The following is a 22455-nucleotide window of genomic DNA, read 5'->3' as shown; positions in this document are numbered from 1 at the left end:
ATTGCACTAGCCGCGTTCTTAAGTACTTCTCATTATATCCTCAAAGAAAAAAAAATTATGAAACTTCGGCAAAGCCTATAAAGCCTCGATCAATAATTGAATCACTTCGTATAATCTACTTAAATTAACAGTAAGGTATAGAAGTCAAACAGTGCAAGTGTAGAAAAATAATGGAATAATGTTTAGAGGCTATTTAAGAAATCACAGTAGAAACTGCACATGTAAATACGAAAGAGCAACATACCACTCTGTGATGTAGCAACCGTTTTGCTCTGACATGTATGATTTCACAGGCACAGTGCGTTTTACAAGTGCGTGTAACGTTTGTGTGGCGAGGAGCGGCTGGGGCGCTGCCTCAGACCCTCAGACCCTGCTTCGGATCCCGAGCCAGGCGCCGCCCCTGACGGAGAGCGTGGCGCTGTCCGGCTGGAGTCTGAGCGGCACCGGCGTCTCGGCGACCGCCTGGAGGCTGAACCTGGACAGCAGGTGGACCAGCACCGCCTTGGACTCCATCAGCGCGAACCTCTGGGCTGCAAAGGCGTAAGTCAGCAGTGAACTACACGGAGGCTCTATAGGTGAGCCAAAAGAGGGCTGTGGTAGGAAACCGATTTGGATGGTTGAGATGAAAAAAGAAACACCTTGAAGGAAGTATTAATGACATTCAAAGTATAATTTTTGTACTTTTAGTCTTCAGTCTGAGTGGTTTAATGCACCACTCCAGGCGAATCCATCTGGCGAAGCTTCTTCGTTACTGCAACCTACATCATTTGAGTCTTATAACTGTAGTCAAGATTTGGTCTCCCTCTCTACTTTTGGACCCCCACACCTCTCTCCACTTACAAATATACAGTTTCTAGATTCCTCATAATGTGTCCCAGAAACTGACCCCCCTCTGTTAGTCAAGATGTGTCACGAATTTCGTCCCCAATTCGGCTCAGTACCATGTTAGTTATCCGAGCTACCTATACAGTCTTCAGCATTCTTCTGTAACACCCTATTTCTAACGTTTCTATTCTCTTCTCCTCTGAAATGTATATCTTGGACTTTTCACTTTCCTAAAAGACTACTCTCCCGACGAATACAAGGAAGCGTTAGAGGAGGAGGAGATTGGTGTTTAACGTCCCGTCGACAACGAGGTCATTAGAGACGGAGCGCAAGCTCGGGTGAGGGAAGGATGGGGAAGGAAATCGGCCGCGCCCTTTCAAAGGAACCATCCCGGCATTTGCCTGAAGCGATTTAAGGAAATCACGGAAAACCTAAATCAGGATGGCCGGAGACGGGATTGAACCGCCGTCCGCCCGAATGCGAGTCCATTGTGCTAACCACTGCACCACCTCGCTCGGTCGAAGCGTTAGAGAAACTGGTATAGGCATGCGTATTCAAATAAAAAGATATGTAAACATGCAGAATACGGCGCTGCGGTAGGAAACGCTTATATAAAACAACAAGTGTCTGGGGCAGTTGTTAAGATCGGTTACTGCTGCTACAATGGCAAGTTATCAAGATGTAAATGTGTTTGAACATGGTATTACAGTCGGTGCTCAACCGATGGAACACAGTATCTCCGAGTTGCTATGAAGTGGGGATTTTTCCCGTACCACCATTTCACGAATGTACCGTGAATATCAGGAATTCGGTGAAATGTCAAAACTCTGATGGCGCTGCGGCCGGAAAAAGATCCTGCAAGAATGGGACCGACGACGACTGAAGAGAATCGTTCAACGTGACAGAAGTGCAACCCTTCCGCAAATTGCTGCAGATTTTAATGCTGGGCCATCAGCAAGTGTCAGCGTGCGAACCATTCAGCGAAACTTCATTGATATGGGCTTTCGAACCCGAAAGCTCACTCGTGTGCCCTTGGTAACCGCTTTACGTCTCGCCTGGGCCCGTCAACACCGACATTGGACTGTCAATGATTGGAACCATGTTGCCTGGTCGGATGAGTCTCATTTGAAATTGGTTCAAATGGCTCTGAGCACTATGGGACTCAACATCTTAGGTCATAAGTCCCCTAGAACTTAGAACTACTTAAACCTAACTAACCTAAGGACATCACACACACCCATGCCCGAGGCAGGATTCGAACCTGCGACCGCAGCAGTCCCGTGGTTCCGGACTGCAGCGCCAGAACATTTGAAATTGTATCGAGTGGATGGACACGTACTGGTTTGGAGACAACCTCATGAATCCATGGAGCCTGTATTAATACCTTCAGCTGCTGACGGGCGTTGATGTATATCAACGGGGACAGGTGAAAATGTATGCTTAGACCGGGACTCGAACCCAGGATCTCCTGCTTACATGGCAGACGTTCTATCCATCTGAGCCACCGAGTGCACAGAGAGACTCTATTCATCTGAGCCACCGAGTGCACAGAGGATAGTGCGATTGCAGGGAATATCTCGCGCACTATCCTCTGTGCCCGGGTTCGAGTCTCGGTCGGGGCACACATTTTCACCCGTCCCCGTTGATATATATCAGCGCCCGTCAGTATAGACAGCCCTGCACGATTCATGGTGTCAATTCCCTCCAGCACTACTTCAGAATTTAGTCGGCTCCATCCCATGTCGTGTTGCGGCACTTCTGCGACGCTACACGATATTACGCAGGTGTACCAGTTTCTTTGGCTCTCATTTACTACTTATAGTGCTTCGTTTCCTAAGCCAGTTCTATTTTAATCGCTTGATTTAATCCAACACCCTTGATTTACTTTTGTTAATATTAATCTCATAGCTCTGCAGATAACGAAGAGATTGATGAAATGTATGATGAGATATAAGAAATTATTCAGGGAGTGAAAGGAGACGAAAATTTAGTAGTCATGGGTAACTGCAATTCGATAGTAGGAAAAGGAAGAGAAGGAAACGTAGTAGGTGAATATGGAATGGCGCTAAGAAATGAAAGAGGAAGCCGCCTGGCAGAATTTCACACAGACTATAACTTTGTCATAGCTTACACTTGGTTTAAGAATCATGAAAAAAGATTGTACATGTGGAAGAGGCCTGGAGATACTGGAAGGTTTCAGATAGATTATACGATGGTAGGACAGAGATTTAGGAACCAGGTTTTAAATTGTAAGACATTTCCAGGAGCAGATGTGGTCTCTGACCACAATTTATTGGTTATGAACTGCAGATTAAAACTGAAGAAACTGCAAAAATTTGGGAATTTAAGGAGATGGGACCTGAATAAACTGACAGAACCAGAGGTTGTAGAGAGTTTCAGGGAGAGTATAAGGGAAAAATTGACAGGAATGGGGGAAAGAAATACAGTAAAAGAAGAATGTGTAGCTTTGAGGGATGAAATAGTGAAGGCAGCAGAGGATCAAGTAGGTAAAAAGACGAGGGCTAGTAGAAATCCTTGGGTAAGAGAATAAATATTGAATTTAATTGATGAAAGGATAAAATATAAAAATGCAGTAAATAAAGCAGGCAAAAAGGAATACCAACGTCTCAGAAATGAGATCGACAGGAAGTGCAAAATGGCTAAGCAGGGATGACTAAATGACAAATGTAAGGATGTAGAGGCTGATCTCACTGGGGGTAAGATAGATACTGCCTACAGGAAAATTAAAGAGACCTTTGGAGAAAAGAGAACCACTTGCATGAATATGAAGAGCTCTGGTGGAAACCCAGTTCTAAGCAAAGGAGGGAAAGCAGAAAGGTGGAAGGTGTATATAGAGGGTCTATACAAGGTCGATGTTCTTGAGGACAATATTATGGAAATCGAAGAGGATGTGGATGAAGATGAAATGGGAGATATGATACTGCGTGAAGAGTTTGTCAGAGCACTGAAAGACCTGAGTCGAAACAAGGCCCCGGGAGTAGATAACGTTCGATTAGAACTACTGAGAGCCTTGGGAGAGCTAGTACTGACAAAACTCCGGTGAGCAAGATGTATGAGACAGGAGAAATACCCTCAGACTTTAAGAAGAATACAATAATTCCTATCCCAAAGAAAGCAGGTGTTGAGAGATGTGAAAATTACGAACTATCAGTTTAATAAGCCACGACTGCAAAATAGTAACGCGAATTCTATACCGACGAAAGGAAAAACTGGTAGAAGCCGATCTCGTGGAAGATCAGTTTGGATTCCGTAGAAATGTTAGAACACGTGAGGCAATACTGATCTTACGACTTATCTTAGAAGATAGAATAAGGAAAGGCAAACCTACGTTTCTAGCATTTGTAGACTTAGAGAAAGCTTCTGACAATGCTGACTGGAGTACTCTTTTCAAATTCTGAAGGAAGCAGGGGAAAAAATATAGTTAGCGAAAGGCTATTTACAATTTGTAGAGAAAGCAGGTGGCAGTTATAAGAGTCGAGGAGCATGAAAGGGAAGCAGCGCTTGGGAAGGGAGTGAGACAGGGTTGTAGCGTCTCCCCAATGTTATTCAATCTGTATATTGAGCAAGCAGTAAAGGAAAATAAGAAAAATTTGGAGTGGGTATTAAAATCCATGGAGACGAAATAAAAATTTTGAGGTTCGCCGATGACATTGTAATTCTATCAGAGACAGCAAAGGACCTGGAAGAGCAGCCGAACGGAATGGACAGTCTTGAAAGGAGGATATAAGATAAACATCAACAAAAGTAAAACGAGGATAATGGAATATAGTCGAATTAAATCGGGTGATGCTGAGGGAATTAGATTAGGAAATGAGACGCTTAAAGTAGGAAAGGGGTTTTGCTATTTGGGGAGCAAAATAACTGATGGTGGTCGAAGTAGAGAGGATATAAAATGTAGACTGGCAATGGCAAGGAAAGCGTTTTTGAAGAAGAGAAATTTGTTAACATCGAGTATAGATTTAAGTATCAGGAAGTCGTTTCTGAAAGTATTTGTATGGAGTGTAGCCATGTATGGAAGTGAAACATGGACGATAAATAATTTAGACAAGAAGAGAATAGAAACTTTCGAAACGTGGTGCTATAGAAGATTAGATGGGTAGGTCACATAACTAATGAGGAGGAATTGAATAGAATTGGAGAGAAGAGAAATTTGTGGCACAACTTGACTAGAAGAAGGGATCGGATGGTAGGATATTCTGAAGCATCAAGGGATCACCAATTTAGTATCTGAGGGCAGTGTGGAGGGTAAAAATCGTAGAGGGAGACCAAGAGATGAATACAGTAAACAGATTCAGAAGGATGTAGGTTGCAGTAAGTACTGGAAGATGAAGAAGCTTGCACAGACTAGAGTAGCATGGAGAGCTGCATCAAACGAGTCTCTGTACTGAAGGCCACAACAACAACAACAACAACAACAATCTCATAACTGCATTTTAAGATACTATCCATCCTGTTCAACTTATCTTCTGTATCCTTTGCTGTCTCCAGTAGAATTTAATGTCATGATCAGATCTCAATGTTTTTATTTCTTCTCTCAATTTAAATTTGATTTCAAAACTTCCTTATTTTTTCTCTTTGCTGCTCCCTTTATGTTCAGACTGAATAACATGGAGTATGGTGTTCTACCCTGTCTCACTCCCTTCTCAGCTACTGCCTCTACTTCATATCCTTAGAATCCTATAACTACAGACTGGATTCTTTAGTAGATAACCTTACGACATGCAAAATTATAAAGTGCTAAAGAGCGTGAGGACTATAACATCACTAAAAATAGCCCGAATAAACCCAAAATCAGATTTGAGTAAACAGTAGACGGTTAACGGCGCAGAAAGGTGGCATACATATAGGCTCACAGTAAAGAGCAGACACGAAACTGAAAGGTGAAAGAAAGCGGCAGCGCTGCCAGCCACGTGGACGGGCACAGTGGCAGCGCGAGAGGACTCGGTGATCAGCCTGCGGGACCATAGCGTCATATTCCGGCATGTTGCCACAACCACGGTGCGTTTGTGAAACCAGTTGCTATAGTCTGTCGGTAAACTGAAGAGCGAGCGACCGAGTCCCCACTCTGCCTACCTTGCTACGTCACAGGGCGCTTCTGCAGGCTGTTTCACAACGTAGTACCGGCCCTGCCGCGCCGCCCGCTTTAAATCAGTGGCGACGCCGTGTACAGATACGTTCCGTCTGCGTTTATTTTTAGACAAATGCGTTAAGAGTATAAGGAAAACAAAAGACGATAGCTTCTTCTCAACGAAACATTATAGAGTAAATAATATTAACATAAGAACGGAAATCAGGATTCTACTACAAACATAGAACCGAATGCCTATTCGTATGAATGTATGTTCCTCTATTCGTAAGACGAACCAGATATAGTGCAATCAGTCTGTCGAATTTAAGGCTTGTTCTTACTTTGTGTTTCTACTAAAAGGTACAAGTATTCTTTGAAGGGCTGCATTAAAACTTAACAATTCTTGCAAGACGAAGAGTGTTTAAAAAGTAACCAGATATTTATAATTACGTGTGTTGTATTAGTTCGATTTCGCACTGCTTTTTTTGTCATTGCCTTCGTAAACATGTCTGAAAAGTATTTCCAGGTACATCCCATTTCACGCAATGTCTTGTGTAAAACATCTTTCTGCAACGAAAATGTACTTTTTGTTTCACGCCAGTGAGTAATTTCCGTAATGTGGGCATTATTTTTTGGTTTATGTAAAAGTCCTCCATCGTTCGTCGAATGACCGATTTTGTGAAACTGTCTATATCGATGGGTTTCCCCCCCAAATTGTTAGTTTTCCTTTGCGGCGATTCCAATAAACCATGCGCCTTGTTTTCGCGTTCCTTCCTTATGCGTCCTATTGTGGCGAGGCTGACGTTTGCATAAACTGCAGCCCTTTGATTGGGACTGGTAATATTAGCCAACAGTTCTTTTTGTGTAGCCTCCTTAACACAAGCTGTAGTAAAGTTAGAGACGATCGAACGCTCGTTCTGCGCAAATATCTCCTTCGTATTCTGCACATTTTCTTGCAATGCAGGGCGATTATCCATCACTTCCGGATACTGAAGTATATCAGTGAGTTCACAAAGTCAAGTGATTGAGATTGGCAACTAAGATCCCACCAACTGAAACGACGTATATCACTGCACGCCGAGCTACACCGCTAGATAGGCAACGGGCAACTGATTTTGGGTTGCCCTGTAGGCCAGTGGCAGGGTTCTTCCGGGAAAGGCCACTTCCCCCACCAAGAGCGCTGCTCTTGAGTTTACAGACAGACTATATAGCTCTGGGTTGTGCGCAGCGTGCGTGCTGGACAATGCAGCGTGAGCACAGCAAGAGGTCAACGCTCCTGCGCAGGAGCGCGGCCCCAGCGGGTGGTACAGCGTCACTCAGGTCCGGTTCCGAGGCTGGAGTGCAGTAAATCTGCCTTTGTCCACGGATCGGCACCATCTACTATGCTCTTGCCTTTGGATCGGACTAAATTTCCCAGGAACCATGAAAACCTCAGAAAACACTGCACACGTGGACTTTGTCTGTCAGTGGCTCGTGGGTTGGGAAAATGTAGTGTACGAGATGTGACCGAAAAATTCTCGGCCCACCCAATAAATACTTGTCCTAGCCGAATATCAGTTCAGCAACTAATAGCACAGTCCTTGCTAGGTTACATACCAAATTTTCGTTAAATCTTTTTTTTTTCAGATACTGGAGTTCGAAGTGTCCACGGTGTACTCATTTTGAAAAATGGATAAAGAGAGCAAGCGTCCAGTCATCCAATAATTGCTGAAAAAAGGGCGTGCCTGCACGGGAGATCCGTAATGACATGATGGAAACGTTAGGGGAGAATTGCCCTTTCTATTCCACTGTGAAAAAGTGGGTATCGGAATTCAGCACCAAGATGCACCTCGCAGTGGAAGACCGCTCACGTCCAGTACGAAGGGAAACATCAGTCCAATCCAAGATATCATCATGGCAGACCGGCGTGTGACACAACGTTACAGTACATTTCTGAGAGAGTGGGTCAATCTCAGGAACGCGTTGGACATATCATACGAGTTGTATTTGAAATCCAAATGCCTCATGTCGAAGTGTTCCAAAAAAAGAAAATAGATTGTACTTGACATGCAAAAGTCTCATGTTGAAGTGTCTAAAAAAAGTTACAGGCATGTCATGTCCACTGAAAACTTGACCCTTTTTGAGACAGATCCTGTAACATTTCTCAAACATTTTCTGGCAAATGGTTCACCACTTTCATACCAGATCCAGGGGCTGTTATCCCCGCTGAGCACCACACCGAAGGTGGACAGTGAATGGAACGTATTTTGCTGCTCAACTAGTGCATTTGAGGAAGGCCATGAAGGTGAAACGCGTCAGGATAGAACGACTGCTCTTTTCCTCAGGACAATGCGGCCACGCAAACATCCATCGTTGTTATGTCTGCCATCGAGCCCTGCGGTTTCGACCTGCCTTGGCAGCCACGTTATACACACAATTTGCCCCGTCTGACTTTTTTGTCTTCCCTAAGCTCAGGAAACATCTAACAAACCAATTTCCGATCAGATGGCTACAATGGAAGACATTTTTTTGCCACGCAGGAAGTAAAGATCTGCAAGGAGGATACGACGGGCCTGCAGCACTGGTGTCAAAACTGGGTGGCCCTAAAAGGTGCCTACGTTGAAAGGTAGCCATCAACATTTGAACTATTGGAAACCTTTATTTGACGGTCAAGAACTTTTCACTCACCCTCGTATTCGGAAGGGGGCTCCTCCAAGCTGACATGGAGAGATCTCAGCCTGTGACTCTCGGATTTCGACGAGCTTATAAATATCAGTTGGTGGTCTCTCGAATAAAACAGCTGCCTTGAAACGGTCTAGGTCACTATGCTCCCGTTTATGAAGCAATCGAGAAAGATGATGGCGTAAGATTCGGTTCGGACAAGGTGGAATCGCTAGAAGGCTCGTAAACAAAGTAACTGTACTTATACGTTTCAGGCCTGTGACAAAATTATTCCCGAGGAATCTTGGAATTTCTGATTTCGATGTGTTGCAGAAATGCTCGAGGAGGAATGCCCCTGCTAACACTGGAGGTGGCAAAGTGAAATAAAAGACTAAAAAGTAATAAAAGGCCTGCACTTAGGTCGACGCCAAATTCCGTGCGAATGAGCTCGCATCCCGCATCTGACAATACGTTTTACTCTTTTCCAAGAGGATGGAAGCTATCGTAAAAGTTGTATGTTGTCATCACTAACAAAATAAATTTTTTCGTGAAAAAGGGAAATAAATCTGCTTTGTCCCTATGAACTTGGATGACACGTGTTCAGTCTCCGGTACAGGCTATATGTTTCTTTTTGTTTTTCTCACGAAGTATTTATTCTCTTCTGTAGAATGTGAAGATGAAAACGTTGCCCAAAGAGTTATCCACTTGTTGATGGAATCTTTCTCTTTCTGTTTCTCGAAGGCTCACTTATTTTCTCCCCAACGTGGTAAGAGGCCACACTGCGTCCGATTGCCTACGTCCTAGAGACAAACATGGAGATTCTCTGTACCAGACATGGTGAATGAAACTCGTTTTCCTGCTTGCATCTATTTCCCCCTGAGTAAGCTTAGAGAAGCATTCTTTGTTCACGTCGTGTAGAGAACTCTTGGATAACAATTTTGACACGTTCGTGATACATGTAGATAAAAATTTTCGAGCGTTCTAACGACTCCACCCTTATCGTAGCATTTGACCTCGGTTATTTCAGAAGTGACGTAAAGTACGGTAGTGACGCAAACCTGTCGCAGGAGTTACTTTCGAGCGTCGAAGCTCTTCGAAACTGATGGATCGCATAATCTGACCCCACCTTGTGAGCTGTAGTGATGGCACCATTCCGTGCACAAAGGGACGGAGAGTACAGTACAGTGTGGATCAGCCGTTGTCCTCTCTGACCCACACCACACTCCAGCCGCTGCGTGCTCTGAGACCTGGTCATGCGAGGATAAGCACCATGTAGGACTACTGTTCATCTTTCTGACTCTCTGCAGAAAAATTTGTATCCTCTGCAAACTATCACTGCCCTTCGTTAACGCAATAAAAGAAAAAGAAATTGAGAAATTCAAGAACAATTTCCGAAATTCCACTGGAAAGACGTGCACAACATTCCTGTGTAAATAAAAACTGTAGTGTGTCTGTAACGTAGTGACAGGGTACTTTGAAAACGGTTTTTCTTCCAAATTAATTGGTGGAAGCAGGTTAAATGCGTCTAAACCGTGGATTACAAATAGGATCAGAATATCAAGCACAAATAATAAGAGACTCTGCATGCCATTAAGGGACACAGCCGACCACAAGATTAAATCTGATTACAATCTGTATTGTAAAGTTCAAAGTTAAGTCATGAAAGCATCAAAAAGAATGTACTTACAAGAAAAAATAAACCCCAGCAGCATCATAAAAACTGTTTAGAACGAAGTGAACCTAGAGACAGAAAAAAAGACAGAAAAAAGAAGAAAGTAGATAATGAACTGATGATAGTTAGCCATAAAATTGTAGAATTTTAGTAACTGTTTTCTGTCGGCAGGTAATTTATGTCTGATCATTTTCTTAGCAGACAGCCTACTGTTCCTAAGAAAAACCTTCCAAAACCACCTTGACAAAACTAAACTTCATCCAACATCTGCAAAAGAAGTTTTCATTGTTATCAGCGCGTTTCAAAATAAATGTTCTAGTTGTTCTGATGAAATCAATAGTAAAATTATGAAATGAAATTCAGCTGAAGTTAGTAATATACTGTGTTATTTACGTAATGAGACTATTCCGGGAGTATATTTTCGGAGAGACTTAAGCGTGCTGCTGGCAAGCTACTTTAGCTAGTCATTACTGCCCGTAATTAAAAAAATCGTGACGATAATGCTCAACACACTTTATAGACGATTAATACAGGATAATATACTTAGTAGCGAATAGTTTAGATTTCTAACAGGAATGGCACTGAACAGGCTACATTTACCTTGAAAAAAGGTGTACTAGGATCAATAAATCACAAATTATTACCATTGCTAGCATTTCGTGTCTTGGTTAAGGCTTTGATTGCATGAAACTTGATATCCTGATGCAAAAATATTAGAGAATACCAGGCACAGCAGATTCACGGTTTTTATCTTACCTGCATGACATAAAGCAATGTCAGTCACATGATTTAGGTACTTAGAATTTCAAGCAGTCGAACATGGCATACCGCAAGGCTCGATTTTGAACCCTCAGTTATTTCTGACATACGTAAATGATCTTCCTCTTGGTTTCACAAGATAATAGTTTCGTATTTTTGCAGATGATATAAGTATGGGAATAAAAAATAATACCAGTTCCCCAACCGAAGAGGCAGGTAATGAATATTTGAAAACAACGACAGATGATTCAAGGTAAATGGATTATTGAATTTTTGCAGCGCTCAGTCGCCACAGTTTAGTGATTTTCACAGAACTCAGCAAGCTATAACGATTAAAGAAGTACAAATTGTTAAGTTTTGGGATTACAAACAGACTAGACAATTGCAAAACCCACTGCCTAGAACTAATTTAGCTCCTAGGTTTGCAGTGCACATGATTATAATATTTAAAAATGAGGAAGCGCCTTTATTCTGCATATTCCCGTTCATTAATGAATGTGGAATCATTTAGTGAGGAGATTCACGATACACAGACACTACTTTCAGAATACAGGAGCGCGTTATCAGAATTATCTCTGGAATTAGTTGATAAACATACTGCAGAGACCTCTTCAAAAAACAAGGTATTTTGCCAACTAATTCACAATACATCTATACTTGAATGACTTTCATCATTGCCAATATTTCTCTTTTCACACAAAACAGTGAAAAGTATGAATACAACACTACGACTAAGAACAACTTCTACAAAGGCTTCAAGGAGTTTAAAGTAGTACAGGAAGGACTCATACACGGATACGCATGTGTTCAACAAACCTCCAGATCACGTTTAATATCGCGGAGATAATGTGGTGGAGTTAAAGACTGCATTAAAGAACTTGGACAGCTCCTGCAAGCCCATAGAAACTCTTAAATTTAATCCTTTAGGAAGACGTGTAATTAGAATTAGAACTGTAACATAGTGATTTAATGACGTTTCATTGTTTTGTGCTGAAATTAAATGTGCATCTTTGACATCTTTCACACATCAGAGATAAAAAATGTAACATTTACTATGTTTTATGCTATCCATAATTATCACTACAATAGCTGTGTAAATCCACCATACCTATACTAACACAAAAATCAACGCCAAACCCCAGAGGGCACACTACAGACAGACACAGCTAAATGACGCTATTGGCTGGAGCCTTGTATGGTACACTACTACTGCCACCCCCCCCCCTCTCCCTCCACCGGAAACCAACTTTCTTACATGCACACCAAAGTCGGTTGCAATATCGTAATCTGCATCGTTGTGGGACATGACGTACAAAACTGTATTGTAGGGCAGTTTGGGACGATAGTGGATCACAAAACGACCTCGTTTCCTATATATTACAGACCATTGGAATAGCAATTACTGTATCAGAGCGATATTGGACTCTTATCTGCAGCTCTTCCTTCAGGCAACTCTACATGCCTGGTTTCAGCAGTGCGATAGGCAATTGTGTTGGAAAATCGGCAATGTTTCTACGAAGAACGAATGGTACCATTGCTTCCGCAGCCTCCACATCGCTGACATGCTGCCCGTCGAACACGTCTACAATACAGCTGTAAGCTAATTAGCCCTCACAGCTGCCCAGCAAACGCTGCCGATTCTTCGCTGGCTCTCTCATAAACCGTGTGGAGGCGGATTGCCCAGGTTCTCATCCAGGCCGGTTTTTTGGCACGATCTTTAGAGGTTCTGAGTGTAGTATGCGAGAGACTTGCGCCTCATTGATCTCTGAGAGATCAGGTAAAGTTGTACCAGGAGCGTACAAGTAATTTTTTCAGAAATCAGGTTGATGTTATTCACGATTCCAATACACGATATTATTCCCCACTCTTTTCGGTACAAAACACTGTTTTTCAATACACTCTCCGTTCAGGGTGCGACGGTCCTACGTCACCTTAGTGAGAGAGCCTGCCTGAACGTCCGCCTGTACCACTCTACTGGTTGACGTTGGAGCCGCAGCTCTGCTGCACCGGTAACCCTCCCGTCATTCACGTACTGTTTCACGCGGAGTGCATCCTCCGTAGAGCAAAGCGGATGAAAGTTGGAAGGTGCGAGATCCGCGCTTTAGGGTGGGTGAGAAGAACAGTCCAATGAAATTTTGTGAGATGTACCAAGGAACATGCTGAAGTTGTTTCTTCAATTTCCTTTGAGTACCCCATCTGGTGGACGAGTGTGTCAACATTACCGACAGCGACGTTCATTTGAGCAGGGAGATGTCTGACTGTGGTCCGTGGGTCACCTCGACTGGGGGTGTCCGCGCGTTCCAACACTGCAGGAGCGACACACCTGTTTGCGGCCGGCCGACATGCTGGCGACCGGATGGGTTCGCGCGACCTCAGTCCACTGACGACAGACGCCTCGTCCGATGACTTACTGTGCTTTTATTCACAGCCAGGTCTCCATAGAAATTGTGCAAGTGCCCAGGAATATCTGTGATGGTCTGGTTTTCCGTCTAAAGAAACTCAAGTACAGTACATCTCCCCGAGTGGAACGAACACAGGTTACAGACGCCATTTTGAAGGCTACTGAGGGCACCGCCACCTAACGGAACTTAATGAAGCTATAGGGGCTGAAATCGCAATATTGTACGATATCCCACAGCAAATTACGAATTTTTTCAGTTGAAACTGGCCGAGAAAAGATGTGTAGTATTACTTACTGAATGTCCCTCGTACAATTCCAATCATGTGTCGATTTCCATGTAACTTATCTGTGGTAAAATGTATCCTTCTTGGTGTCGCAATTTTCACAAACGTTAAATTTAAGAAATCAGTGAAAAATTTCTTAAATACGACAAATTAACACGAAAGAGTATAGCATCACAAATATTTTATGTGTTTTGTATCTTTAGTTTCTGGGCAGCTCCGTTGTCGAGGAGTTAAGAGATGTGAGACGTTACGGCGATGCTTACCAATGCAAATGCGAGGTCCAGACCCGAACGGATAGTAGGTGAACGGCTTGATGAGATGTTTGTTCTCCGGACTGAAGCGTTCCGGGTCGAAACGTTCCGGGTCTGGGAAGTACTTGGGGTCGTGGTGGATGCCGCGCACGAGGATCCAGACGCCGTCTCCGGGCCGCAGTTCGAGGCCCGGGCAGCTCCCAGCGGCCGGCAGCCTGTAGGGGCGCACGCACGTGCGGTCCAGGGCCGGGATGGGCGTGTACATGCGGAGCGTCTCTGTGCACACAGGCAGCGGCGGCGTCAGCGACGAATACGAACTCGCGAGCAGTCAACTGGAGACAGCTGGTAAGTCGTGTGCAGGTTGTTTCTAAGGCCACAACAAACGGAACAGATCTACACCTACAGCAGTTTTCTGCAAATCAATGTTAGATGCGTGGAAGGGGCCGCTTACGTTGCACCACCTATTACAGGTTTTCCCTGCAGCGTTCGCGTATGGAGCACTGGCAGAATCTCAACCTCACTTCTGCTGTGCGTATCGTAATTAATCTTGTACCCACGATACCTTGAGAGCTTCACGTATGATGTATGTATGGTAGCAAATGGGGATATTCAACCGCCGAACACTTGCTACAGTTCGTGGTGAACCTTCAGCTGTCCTTTATTTTGTACAATGCGCGTCACCACTAGTTTCGGTCAAACGACCATCATCAGGCACAAGCTGGCACGGACGGCTGGAAAGTTATACCGCAATTACAGTGCTCTCAAAAGAGCCTCCGGCAGTTCATGCCAGCTTGTGCCTGACAACGGACATTTCACCGTAACTAGTACCGAAGCACATTGTGCAAAATAAAGGACTGCTGAAGGTTCACCATGAATTTTAACTGTGCGTAGGAGCCTGTAGAACGTTCCCAAACTCATCAGTACTTAATACTGGTTCTCAGAATATTTCAAAGAGGCTTTCGTGGGATATTTGGGTTCCATATTCGAGCGTCCGCCATTTCAGATTTTCCAGCAGTTACGTTATGCTTGCGCGTGTGCCGAACAAACCCGATAATATTCGTACTCTCTTCTTTTTATATGTTCGGTGTAGGACTTAGATACAGGAAAGTCTATACAACCTTCGGTGACATTGAAAGCAAGGATGGCAATACCAATACGGCAATAGGTATCTCACTCTCGAACGCAAAGGAGACGGTGAATAGGTGGGAGCAGTACACTGAAGGCCTGTATCAGGCGGAGCACCTCATTACGTGATGTTAGATATTGGTGTCGCTGTGGAGGAGGTAGGGGATGCAGTAACAGAGACAGAATTCGAATGACGTTTAAGGCTTAAGATCAAACGATAAATAGAAATAGATAACATAAAATCGATAGAGGAAGCAGCAACCAAACTGCTGTTCAAGTTGGTGTGTAAAATCTATGAGGCTGGTGACATGCCATCTGACTTTCGGGAAAATATCTACATTGCGAAGAAAGTGAGAGCAGATAACTGTGAAAAGTATCGCACCACAAGATTAACGGCTCATGCGGTCAGTATACAAAAGAATGGAAATGAAAATAAAGCAACTGTCAGATGACTTTCAGTTTGGCTTAAAGGCAAAGGCATCAGAGAGGCAGGTCTAACTTTGCGTTTGGTAATGGAAGCAAAACTGAAGCTATAGGGAATGACGGGACTGTGCAATTTTTACAAACACCAAGTTGGAACAATAAGATTGAAAGACCAAGAACGAAGAACCCGATTTAAAAAGGGTGTACAGCATGCATTGAGTCTTTCAATTCTACCTTCAAATGTATACATCGAAGGAGCAATGACGAAATAAAAGATAGGTTCAAGAGTGGTTTTAAAATCTAAGGTGAAATGATATCAATGACAAGATTTGCAGATGACATTGCTATCCGCAGTGATGGAAGAAGAATCACAAGTTCTGTTGAACGGAATGTGTAATCTAATGAGTTCATAATATGGCCTGAGACTAAAACGAAGAAAGGCGATAGTAATGAGAAGCAGCAAAAATGAGAACAGCGAAAAACGTAAAATCAGGATTGATGGTCACGAAGTAGATTACATTAAGGAATTCTGTAAGCTAGGCAACAAAATAATCCATGATAGACGGGGCAAGGAGGACAACAAAAGCACACTAGCACTGGAAAAAAGGCATTCCGACCAGGAGAAGTCTACTAAAATCAAACACAGGCCTGAATATGAGGAAAACATTTCTGAGAGTGTACGTTTATAGTACAGCATTGTATGGTAGTCAAACATAGACGGTGGGAAAACCGAAATAGAGAATCGAACCATTTGACAAGCGGAGCTACAGACGAATGCTAATGGGATGATGCTGTAGTATACAGAGAAGTTGCAGCATTAGAAAATTGTAGCGAAATGCAGGAAGATCTGCAGCGGATAGGCACTTGGTGCAGGGAGTGGCAACTGACCCTTAACATAGACAAATGTAATGTATTGCGAATACATAGAAAGAAGGATCCTTTATTGTATGATTATATGATAGCGGAACAAACACTGGTAGCAGTTACTTCTGTAAAATATCTGGAAGTATGCGTGCGGAACGATTTGAAGTGGAATGATCACATAAAATTAATTGTTGGTAAGGCGGGTACCGGGTTGAGATTCATTGGGAGAGTCCTTAGAAAATGTAGTCCATCAACAAAGGAGGTGGCTTACAAAACACTCGTTGACCTATACTTGAGTATTGCTCATCAGTGTGGGATCCGTACCAGATCGGGTTGACGGAGGAGGTAGAGAAGATCCAAAGAAGAGCGGCGCGTTTCGTCACAGGGTTATTTGGTAACCGTGAAAGCATTACGGAGATGTTTAACAAACTCATGTGGCAGACACTGCAAGAGAGGCGCTCTGCATCGCGGTGTAGCTTGCTCGCCAGGTTTCGACAGGGTGCGTTTCTGGATGAGGTATCGAATATATGGCTTCCCCCTACTTATACCTCCCGAGGAGATCACGAATGTAAAATTAGAGAGATTAGAGCGTGCACGGAGGCTTTCAGACAGTCGTTCTTCCCGCGAACCATACGCGACTGGAACAGGAAAGGGAGGCAATGACAGTGGCACGTAAAGTGCCCTCCGCCACACACCGGTGGGTGGCTTGCGGAGTATAAATGTAGATGTAGATGTAGATGTAGATGTAGATGTAGACTCTGTTACGACATGAGAGAATAACTTCCATGGCACTAGAGTGAAACTGCAGAGGGAGACAGGGAGTGGAATACGTCGACTAAGTAACTGAGGATGTAGGTTGCAAGTGCTACTCTGAGATAAAGAAGTTGGCACAGGAGAGGAATTCTTGGCGGACAGCATCAAACCAGTCAGAAGACTGATGACTAAGAAAATAAGTGAATAAATAAATAAAAAAGTAGGACTCTATTGGTATGAGTCTCACACGCTTGAGCAACATTCCAGGATAGATCACATGTTTTGCAAAAAATATCCTTCGTTAACTAACTATTTCTCCAGTGTCGTGGCAGTGAACATCTTACATTACCTGTGACTCAGGGGCTATGTGATCATTTCATTACATACCACTACAAAATCATGCATCCAAATAATTATCTGACCAAACTCAACGAAGGAGCCATGCATGAGACCCTATTTGTTGGTGTTTACACTACAATATCAGATTCCACCAGCTTTGTCTCTCAGTTACAGCGGATTTCTCAAATTTGTTTTGAAAGTAGTTTCAACGCAAACATAGTAAGCGCTATATCTGTGAACTCGTACTTTCGAGAGCCGTCAAACGGCGTTAATAAAACTAAATTGGACCATTTAAAAACCGTACGTATCTCAGTTGATAGAAAAGAATATTATGATTGTAATCACATTAATAGATGAGTTGGAGGTTAGCATACATCCAACCGAAATGCTGGTGAATATGAGCAAATAACGGAAAAATTATGAAAAAATATCACATAAAATCTATGTCCTTCCTTCTCCCGAGGTTTGTTTTGATCAAGTTAGAGAATTATGTGTGAAGTGGCTGTTCAGAAAAAAGCCAGTTCCTGCAAGTTGTCGGTATCATACAAAACGGAAGTTTCTACTGGTCTGTTACAATTAAAAGCAGTAAGTTGCCACCTCGTGCTGTAATCTACGTTAACTCCACTGATGTGGGACCCACCAGAGAGCACCATGTCGAGGTACTGGCAGCCCAGGACCTGCTCGTAGCTGGGCTGCCCTCCGCTCTTCTCCATCAGCTCGTCCACCTCCCTCTGCAGCCGCCGCTGCACGTCCTGGTGCGTGGCCAGCAGGTAGCTGCAGAACGTCAGCAGTGTCGACACGGTGTCGAAGCCGCCGAAGAAGAATATGATCGCCTGCGCCGTGATGTCGTCATCAGTGAGGTCTGCAATGAGGAGAAAGGACGAGCGCAGGATACTGTGTACTGAACATCTTAAACGGCTCTGCTTACTGTTTTCAGTATGCTGTGTGAGGAAAGAAAGGCGCACTTGGAGATTGGCAAGTGATTGCTCACTCAGATCTATGTGGTAAATTCAGATCCGTTGCATTTTGAAAACACGTATATAGAACGAGGAGCTAGTAACACTGTCACATTGTGAAGTGCATCGGAAAGTACAGAGGAAGGTGTACCACGTCGTACTGGTGTACCAGACGTCGTAGCTCACTCAGTAGACTGCTGGGACATCAGACTCACATCCACCATTGAGCTACGGCTCACCTTCAATAAACACGATCAAAATGCTGGAGGCAGAACGCGTCCTCCTTGATGAGGTAAAGGTACAGCCATCGCAGATACTGGGAGTACAGCTTTCCATTCTCAATAATGTAGTTTTTCCCACAGTCTATGTTTCACTACCATACAGTGCTGTGCACCAAACCTAAATTCTTAGAACGTTCTTCCTCAAATGAAGGCCTATGTTGGATACTAGTGGACTTCTATTGACCAGAAATGACATTTTTGGCAGTGCTAGTTTGCCTTTGATGTCCTTCGTGCTCTGTACGTCGTGGGTTATTTAGCTGCCTGTGGTTCATGGTGTGGGTTCCTGTAGTCATGTCCTAGTTCATGAACCACGGGCAACGTATGAGTGGCCAAGTAAGTGGTCCCGACAGTTGGGATACCAGTTACTTTGGAATAAGGCTGGGCATCTCGGACATATTCTGAGTCGTGGTCACCTTTGTGCTCATACGGCAAAGACTACCAAATCCACCGGTTAGTCCCTCAGCCGTTAGGGGTAAAACCCAATGGGACTTGGGGCAAGTAAGGCTAGCAACCTGCTTCCCTGGCACTTTAAATATGATGCTGGCAACAATCAGAGCAAAATGCCTCGGACCTTTCGAGGTGACGGAGTCCCACCTCTAACTGACAAACCAGGGACTCCTAAGATACGACTTGGCAAACAAATCGTAATGAGATGGGGAGCCATTAATATCAATGGGGGCTACTCTGGGAAGAAGGTAGAGCTGGCAGAGGCTGCAAGTAAGATGGGGCTGGACGTTTTAGCTGTTAGTGACATTCGGGTAAGGGGTGAGAAAGAAGAGGAAGTGGGAGAATACAAGGTCTACCTGTCAGGAGTCAAAGCAGGAATAGCACAATGGGGTGTAGGGCTTTACATCAGGAAAGAAATGGAACCCAGCGTAGTTGCAATAAGGTATGTAAACGAACGACTGATGTGGATAGATTTGACAGTGTCTAGCAAGAAAATTAGGATCGTGTCAGTATATTCGCATTGTGAAGGGACAGATCAAGATAAGATGGATAGTTTTTATGAGGCACTCAGTGATGTAGTTGTTAGAGTAAAGGGCAAGGACAGTGTTCTGCTCATGGGTGATTTTAGCGCCAGGATTGGAAATCGAACAGAAGGGTATGAAAAGGTTATAGGTAAATTTGGAGAGGATATGGAGGCCAACAGGAACGGGAAACAACTCTTGGATTTCTGTGCCAGTATGGACTTAGTAATCACAAACTCCTTTTTTAAACATAAGAACATTCACCGGTATACTTGGGAAGGCAGGGGAACCAGATCTGTCATTGACTATATAATAACAGATCAGGAATTCAGAAAGGCTGTGAGGGAAACACGTGTATTCACGGGGTTCTTTGATGACACTGATCATTATTTAATCTGCAGTGAAATTGGGATTGTGAGGCCGAACGCGCAGGAGGTCAGGTCCATATGTAGGAGGATAAGAGTGGAGAAACTTCAGGATAAGGAAATCAGGCACAAGTACATAACAGCGATCTCAGAAAGGTACCAGTTAGTTGAATGTAGTCAATTACAGTCATTGGAAAAGGAATGGACAAGGTACAGGGACACAGTACTAGAAGTGGCTAAAGAATGTCTTGGAACAGTAGTGTGTAAAAGTAGGATGAAGCAAACAGCTTGGTGGAATGATACAGTCAAGGCAGCCTGTAAAAGGAAAAAGAAGGCGTATCAAAAATGGCTACATACCAGAACCCAGGTAGACAGAGAAAGTTATGTTGAAGAAAGAAACAAAGCCAAACAGATAATTGCAGCATCCAAGAAGAAATCGTGGGAAGACTTTGGAAACAGGTTGGAGACTTTGGGTCAAGCTGCTGGAAAACCATTCTGGAGTGTAATTAGCAGTCTTCGAAAGGGAGGTAAGAAGGAAATGACAAGTATTTTGGACAGGTCAGGAAAACTGCTGGTGAATCCTGTGGATGCCTTGGGCAGATGGAGGGAATATTTTGAAGAGTTGCTCAATGTAGGTGTAAATGCGGTCAGTAATGTTTCAGATTTCGAGATAGAATGGGATAGGAATGATGATGGAAATAGGATCACATTTGAGGAAGTGGAAAAAATGGTCAATACATTGCAGTGCAATAAAGCGGCTGGGGTGGATGAAATTAAGTCGGAACTCATCAAATACAGTGGAATGTCAGGTCTTAAATGGCTACACAGGATAATTGCAATGGCCTGGGAGTCGGGACAGGTTCCATCAGACTGGACAAAAGCAGTAATCACACCAATCTTTAAACATGGAAACAGAAAAGATTGTAACAACTACATAGGTATCTCTTTAATCAGCGTTGTGGGTAAAATCTTCGCAGGTATTGTTGAAAGGAAAGTGCGAGTATTAGTTGAGGACAAATTGGATGAAAATCAGTGTGGGTTTAGGCCTCTTAGAGGTTGTCAGGACCAGATCTTTAGCTTACGGCAAATAATGGAGAAGTGTTATGAGTGGAACAGGGAATTGTATCTATGCTTTATAGATCTAGAAAAGGCATATGACCGGGTTCCTAGGAGGAAGTTATTGTCTGTTCTACAAGATTATGGAATAGGAGGCAAACTTTTGCAAGCAATTAAAGGTCTTTACATGGATAGTCAGGCAGCAGTTAGAGTTGACGGTAAATTGAGTTCATGGTTCAGAGTAGTTTCAGGGGTAAGACAAGGCTGCAACCTGTCTCCACTGTTGTTCATATTATTTATGGATCATATGTTGAAAACAATAGACTGGCTGGGTGAGATTAAGATATGTGAACACAAAATAAGCAGTCTTGCATATGCGGATGACTTAGTTGTGATGGCAGATTCGATTGAAAGTTTGCAAAGTAATATTTCAGAGCTAGATCAGAAATGTAAGGACTATGGTATGAAGATTAGGATCGCCAAAACGAAAGTAATGTCAGTAGGAAAGAAATATAAACGGATTGAGTGCCAAATAGGAGGAACAAAGTTAGAACAGGTGGACGGTTTCAAGTACTTAGGATGCATATTCTCACAGGATGGCAACATAGTGAAAGAACTGGAAGCGAGGTGTAGCAAAGCTAATGCAGTGAGCGCTCAGCTACGATCTACTCTCTTCTGCAAGAAGGAAGTCAGTACCAAGACTAAGTTATCTGTGCACCGTTCAATCTTTCGACCAACTTTGTTGTATGGGAGCGAAAGCTGGGTGGATTCAGGTTACCTTATCAACAAGGTTGAGGTTACGGATATGAAAGTAGCTAGGATGATTGCAGGTACTAGTAGATGGGAACAATGGCAGGAGGGTGTCCACAATGAGGAAATCAAAGAAAAACTGGGAATGAACTCTATAGATGTAGCAGTCAGGGCGAACAGGCTTAGATGGTGGGGTCATGTTACACGCATGGGAGAAGCAAGGTTACCCAAGAGACTCATGGATTCAGCAGTAGAGGGTAGGAGGAGTCGGGGCAGGCCGAGGAGAAGGTACCTGGATTCGGTTAAGAATGATTTTGAAGTAATAGGTTTAACATCAGAAGAGGCACCAATGTTAGCACTGAATAGGGGATCATGGAGGAACTGTATAAGGGGGGCTATGCTCCAGACTGAACGCTGAAAGGCATAATCAGTCTTAAATGATGATGATGATGATGATGATGATGGTAGCAGAATTCTTTAACTTCATCTGCTTCGTGATCACACTCCAGAGGTTTCTCGCTCCTCTCATTTCTGCTGATTATTATTACTTTCATATTTCGTCGAAATACTCTCCGTCTATATTCTGAACTCATTAGACAGTTCATTTCATTCAGCAGATCCTGTAAGTCTTCTTCACGTCTCTGAGGTTGTCAT

The 22455-nt window shown here is 43.5% G+C and overlaps 1 protein-coding gene across 1 annotated transcript in view; it reads right to left on the bottom strand.

The window, feature by feature from the left end:
• Positions 1–309: 309 nt before the first annotated feature.
• Positions 310–22455, bottom strand: part of LOC126163195 (cytochrome P450 9e2-like) — a 57903-nt gene continuing 35757 nt past the window's right edge. The window contains exons 5-7 of the mRNA XM_049920148.1: positions 18066–18287; positions 13934–14197; positions 310–530 (exon numbers count right to left, since the gene is read on the bottom strand). Of these exons, the coding sequence (XP_049776105.1) occupies positions 364–530; positions 13934–14197; positions 18066–18287 (653 nt within the window). The 3' untranslated portion in view covers positions 310–363. The remainder of the gene's footprint in view (positions 531–13933; positions 14198–18065; positions 18288–22455) is intronic.

The sequence above is a fragment of the Schistocerca cancellata genome, chromosome 2 (assembly GCF_023864275.1).
Source record: "Schistocerca cancellata isolate TAMUIC-IGC-003103 chromosome 2, iqSchCanc2.1, whole genome shotgun sequence".
Taxonomy (NCBI): Eukaryota; Metazoa; Arthropoda; class Insecta; order Orthoptera; family Acrididae; genus Schistocerca; species Schistocerca cancellata.
This window is presented reverse-complemented; position numbering and strand designations above follow the sequence as displayed.